General features: G+C 41.0%; 1 protein-coding gene across 5 annotated transcripts; it reads right to left on the bottom strand.

The window, feature by feature from the left end:
* Positions 1 to 849: 849 nt before the first annotated feature.
* Positions 850 to 5054, bottom strand: zfand2a (zinc finger, AN1-type domain 2A). 5 transcript variants are annotated; one of them, XM_020493422.2, is made up of 10 exons: positions 4870 to 5054; positions 3818 to 3891; positions 3430 to 3524; positions 3134 to 3265; positions 2878 to 3029; positions 2670 to 2783; positions 2260 to 2353; positions 2006 to 2088; positions 1462 to 1601; positions 850 to 1193 (listed from the first exon to the last, which is right to left on the bottom strand). In XM_020493422.2, the coding sequence occupies exons 2-9, from the start codon at positions 3870 to 3872 to the stop codon at positions 1490 to 1492; spliced, it is 837 nt and encodes a 278-aa protein (XP_020349011.1). In that variant the 5' UTR covers positions 3873 to 3891; positions 4870 to 5054; the 3' UTR covers positions 850 to 1193; positions 1462 to 1489. The 5 variants fall into 5 exon arrangements, with proteins under 5 accessions (XP_020349011.1, XP_020349009.1, XP_020349012.1 ...); XM_020493420.2 differs by having other exon boundaries at positions 852 to 1193; positions 1517 to 1601; XM_020493423.2 differs by having other exon boundaries at positions 852 to 1193; positions 2269 to 2353.
* Positions 5055 to 5803: the final 749 nt, after the last annotated feature.

The following is a 5803-nucleotide window of genomic DNA, read 5'->3' as shown; positions in this document are numbered from 1 at the left end:
ATGCATAACAAAAGGTGTATTCATCACGGAAACCGTTTAAGAAACAAACGGAAGCAAAACAAGAGTTTCTATTGGACAAATTCAGGAAGGTCCCTCCACATTTCGTTCCGTTTAAGAAACATTTTGCAACAGAATGGGCGTACTGAATATGCACCAGCACAACACTGAAGTTGCAGTTTGCTGCACTCCTTTCTTGCTCATGTTGGTTTTGTCTCAGCTGTTTTTTCTGTCAGGAATTCTTTCTATGGTTGGTGCTTAATAACCGCTAAAGTATTCTTGAAAACAGACATTACCAATGAAATGTTGACAATAAAAAGACACTTTCTATCCACTTACCTTTCAATTCAACAGCCAAGGTCGATAAGGCCTACCCTGAGAGAATTCAAAGCTGGAACTGCGTTGCAAAGGTCCTGATGGATGTGTTGGGGGACATAATACACATCAACATCACGGAAATCAACAAGTGTATTTGTGTTCATTCCATTTACCAAGCACTGCCAATTTCAGACTAGTCAATAGCATAATAAAACCAACTCCGTATTGTGTATGATGTACCTGTTGGTTTTCAGTGTCTACTTGTTTTGACTAGCTAGTAACATTAGCATTTCATTTACACCCGTTATAACATCTGCTAAACTGTGTACTAGACCAATAATCTTCGATTTAAATATGTTGGATTAAATAATGGCCTTGCTTTTTTATTCTTAATTGGCAAAGCTTGGGCTGAGACCGTTTTCTCTAACCCATAGAAATGTAATCGCATTCTAGTTCTCCAAACCTCCTTCCTCTCCAGTTATATCCATCCTCCTGTATACATGCCTTGCACATAGAACATGCCTCAGAAACGAATACATCTTTAAAATAATTTATTCAAGAAACATTGATGCTGAGGTTAAATGTCCATGATCAACATAGAAAATATGTACAGAGAGCCATCAGTAAAAAGGACAGAAAGCCTGTCTAGACTATGTGCTGAGAAGAGAGAAAGCAGTGATACTATTCAATATATCTCTATGAAAGTCCCAGACTGTTCATTAGTTGGGATAAGTGATACTGGACGTTAAGAGTTCTGCTGGAGGGTTCCATCGATGTAGCACAGTTGCTAGTTGATTACTGGCGGTAGCAGCTTGGGCTCAGACACTGATCTGGGTTTATGATAGGCTGCAGGAAGACTGTTTGGCGGACTCTCTTTCCTACGATAGAAAGTGAGATATTAGTACAGGCAAAAGTCGATTTAATTCAAGACAAAGAGTCATTAGTGAGAGGCTTGTCTCACCATTTATGGCATATATTCAACATGGGGAGAAAAAAATAAATAGGATCATTTAATAGGTCCATCAGATAAAATACACATTAAGTAGTACTTCAAAATTGTGTCACTAATTTTCTCCTTAGCTGATCTTTAAATACACCCAGTGAGGATGATGAAGGAATATAGGGGACGCCATGGAGGCAATGTACCTAGGTGAGGTCCTGTCCTGTTAGCATGCTACTGACGCCTAAGTTTTCTGGATACCTGTTGTCTCCGCTGCTGGCGTCTGTACTCTTCTTCACTAGCAGCAAGGGCCTGAGCCAGAGCCAGATCCTCCTGCTCCTGAGGGCTGAGACAGACATAAACACTTCTATGTCACACAGAGGAATGCATCATCATCACACTGCAGAGAGCAAGCAAGAGGCACAACGACACACACAGGTCTGAGGAGCAGCAACACACATCATGAGGTGAAGAAACACTGAATTGTGGGCACCACTGTCCTTCATTTATGAAGTCATCATGGACATCCCACCATGGGCTACATAGTGGAATGTCAAACCTATTAATATTGTGTTCTCCTATAGTAACTAAATAGCCTGCGTTTCAACTAGAGCAAACACGTAGCAATAAGAGCTAGTGATGAGAAACAATAGGTAAGAGGGTTGTGTTGATAGCATCTGGACATGATAACAGCCTATATTATGTGTGGGTGATGCTGGATTATGGGATTTATTGGGGATTGTTTATTACCTGAGTGTTGGCTGTTGGACTGTGCTGCGAGCCGACTCAGCCAAGGACATCTCCAGCGCTCTTTGTAAGGCCTGCTCCTCAGTCTGCAATCACAAAATGCAGATAAACACTTACAGGATGTTCTATATTTTCTTCTTGGAATCTCAATGAATAAACAGGAGCAGACTACAGAATCTGAATGAATGGACTGGAATTATTCAGAGAAGAGAGTTTACAGTAGTTTCAATCAAGCGGTGTAAGAGTGTTAGGCATACCAGGCCAACCTGAAAGGATGCCGAAACAGGTACTACATTCTGTGCTGGAGGGGGCCGCATGGCCGGAGCTGGATTATAAATGGCCTGAGCACTGCTGTGATAGAATCAAAAACAATAATGCTCAGTGGGGTTATAGAGTCAACAAGTCAACACTTTCTAGAAAGCACAGCGGTAACAGGTAAGAGCAGTTCTGTGAAGGACAAAAATGTCACATCCTTTCCATGTGTAGTATATTTCGCTGACAATAAAATCAACCTGTCAATTCGTCCATCCCATGTGTTTTAGTGACAATATGCCTCTCATGAATTTAGAGGACAAACTGTGCTTGCCAATATCACTTGTTTATTTATTTAAGCTTCATGTGGTTCTTCAGTGTGGCGTTTCGAAAATCAATACATGAGGATCCTCACCGACTACTCTGGGTCCTAGCATTCCCATTAGAAACAGGCCTAGAACTTCCTCTACTGCTTGAAGTGGAGGCACTGCTAGAGGATGCTCCTTGGGACCGCATGAAAGCAGCAAATCTGAAAGAAATCCAATGTAATCATCATTATACCGCAACAGCTCACAATGTGCACCACAATCAATAAATGGCATAAGGTGGAGGGAAATACTTACCCAGATTTGGAGACTGGTTTGTCTTCAGGCTTACAGTCATGGTCTAGTGGATGTCGGTGTTTAAGACAATAATTCATGTGGCACTGGTCACATGTCACTCGGATCATTTCTTTCTGCTTGCAGCCTCCTTTCGAGCATTTGTTTGTAAATATCTACCATAAAAAAAGGTTGGTTAGCTTAGATTAGGCATAGCTACTTCACTTTAACCATGGGCAGTTTGTGTAAATGGTCCTGTAGAGAAGCCTATCAACCATACCTTTCTCTTGTTCTGAGCAGGGTCCGACTGGCAATCGCGATCAATGTGCTCCCCAACCTTGATGTCTGGCATTTCCCCTCTCTTGATGGGGATCGGGGTGTTGCACAGAGGACACACAGGGACCTGGATATCCTGTGGGGCAGAATCAAGCAGAGAGCCGTATTAAAGCTCTGTTTGGATCAATAGACAACTAATAAGGTTGAACAGCATACATTCATTTCTACATACTAATTGCACATTATAGGAACTTTGCTTTAATTCAAACATACGATGCTGCTAAATTATTTAAAATGTACCTTCTTGTAGGATGACATGCATTTGTGATTTGCATAGGTTATGTGGTCTTTACAAAAAATCTCTTCACAGGCATCACATCTCATTGGTAGGAAATCTGTCAGATATAAGAAATATGTCAAGGTCTTGATTCCATGGCAAAGGATAGAGATCATCCATATGAATGTAGATCAATTCAATTCTCACTATCCCTCTTCCATCCTGATAATGGGTAGTGCAGCCCATGACAATTGGTTGTGGAGGACTTGACTTAAACCACAACTATTTACAGATACCAAAGCCATACTAGAAAGGACAGGAAGAGAACACAAACAACATGCTCTGTATTGGAAGGGTCCCAGAGGCATTGAGGTAGTAAAAGGAGACAGCATTACATAAACAACCACTCACCCAGCTGCTTGCAGGAGTTTTCAGAGCAATGCTCTCCTAGATTTGGAAACTCCATGGCACTATGGTGATACAACCTTCAATTGAAAGATACATAGATAAGCTAAGATCATGCATAAACAATGTTTGTTGATCCGTGACAGGTTATTTAAATAAAACTAACTTGGTCCGCATCACTTCATTTTTTAAGAACAGTAGATTCAGCATGTCAATTTTAGGATATTTAAAAAGTCCCTTTGTTTACGTGCTTCCCTTTCAACTAACGTTAGTTATGCTTATGTAACAGGTTTATTATGGACGTGTACAGTCAGTGGAAGAATGTCCACTGACAGATACAGGTAGCTAACGTTAGCTACCCATCTAGATGTAGGTAGCTTGGACTTCCTATGATAACGAATGCTGAATCATGCCATCGCCTCTTGCTGCTTACATTTTGCCATGTTGACGAACGTTAGCTAACTAGCTAAGTTATTATGGGGTATCTAGCAGCAGTCTCCTTCGCTGCAAGCAGTCAGCTAGCTAGCTACGTATCATGGCTAATTAGCTAACTAGTAACTAGGCCAGTTCCTCCCTGTACAATCGCTCGAGGACATAAATGCAATTACCTAGCAGACCAATGTTAGAATTGTCTGCGCTTAAGCTACCTAACGTTAACTATTGAGTTATTTATGGAATACCATTGATGAGCTTGTTCCTGGTTTACAGGCCAACAACAACAAAATTGATGATAAGCTAACGTTGTTAGCTAGCATTCTAGACAACGTCTGTAACATTAACATTACGTCGTTACTGGTAGTTAACTAACGTTTAAGTTACTCATTTCACTTAGCATTAATTCGAAACGGATCATATTTAGCAGAAATATATTTGGGACGATTGTTTATCATCACGAACGTTAGCTAGTTAGCTAACACTAAACGAATATTGGATTGGAGACACCCTTCCTGCCCTTGCCTTGGGTTGGTTGGCTGACTAGCTAGCTAGATACGATAGCTAACAGCAAACCATCGTAAATTGAAAAATACATGCACAAATAGACGACTATTCTCACTTACCCAGAGACCTGGTTCAACCAGACAGCTATATTTGATTATTCTTTCCCCTCTTGCTTTGAGATTAACGTTGAACTTTGAGGAAGCGAGTGGCTAGCAAGCTCTCTTGACAGCCAGCTACATCGAAGCGTCACTGACGCTGTTGTTTACGCCCCTCCTCACGGTTGTACTAGCTAGGGAGTTCCAGAATGTACCACGCGAGGCAGGGGTGAAGCGTTGTTTTGATCAATCACAGTGACACAGCGTTGTTGAGAACTGTCCATGGTGCTGGTTTTTACGAAACGTCTAATTGAGACGTTTTTGGGTTGTCTTAAACCAGCACCACGGACAGCTCAAAATAATGCCGTGTCACTGTGACTAGATATGAAGGTGACTAGCTAGTCTCTCGCCAGACTAGTTAAAGGCCATGTCAGAATGAATCGCTTTTCTGGAATCATGGTAGGTCTATATAACTAGGGTATAACAAATCACACAAAATAAGCAGAATAATGCTAGTTTTGATTTTGGATAGTTATCACCTTCCAACTGTTTTTGTGTTTGATATGGTATTTGTTTACTTGCTGAATAACAGAGATGTGTTATTCACAGAGCACATATCTTTGTTTCACAAGTAAATGTGCCCTTTTATTCATCAGCACAATATAGCCTGTAGGTGATGATATAGGTGAATCATTCATGCTGATGAAATGGCTCACATGGGCTAGGTACCTTTGTGTACACTAGAAGCAATTGTGGAGTCTAAAGAGAAAAATGTGCAATACTGCAGTCAATGTAATGGCATATCATTACCAGATAGTGGCAGCAGAGCTCTTTCAGACGTCTATACAGTCTTCAAGATCTGGTTGTTTATGACTGGCCACTGTGTTTTTGTTTTGTGGCAGTCCCGTTAATAGACCCTCTAATCTCATGTTTCATGCATGCGTTAACAGAAGGGTAA

This window comes from Oncorhynchus kisutch, linkage group LG10 (genome assembly GCF_002021735.2).
Source record: "Oncorhynchus kisutch isolate 150728-3 linkage group LG10, Okis_V2, whole genome shotgun sequence".
Taxonomy (NCBI): domain Eukaryota; kingdom Metazoa; phylum Chordata; class Actinopteri; order Salmoniformes; family Salmonidae; genus Oncorhynchus; species Oncorhynchus kisutch.
Note: the sequence above shows the minus strand (reverse complement) of the source record. Positions and strands in the feature narration are given on the sequence as shown.

Coding starts and splice junctions, on each gene's coding strand:
- zfand2a (XM_020493420.2), bottom strand. CDS start 3,872: ATGGAGTTTCCAAATCTAGGAGAGCATTGCTCTGAAAACTCCTGCAAG. Junction 3,525..3,817: donor AAACTCCTGCAAGCAGCTGG/GTGAGTGGTTGT, acceptor TATATCTGACAG/ATTTCCTACCAATGAGATGT. Junction 3,030..3,133: donor CTGCTCAGAACAAGAGAAAG/GTATGGTTGATA, acceptor TTTTTATGGTAG/ATATTTACAAACAAATGCTC.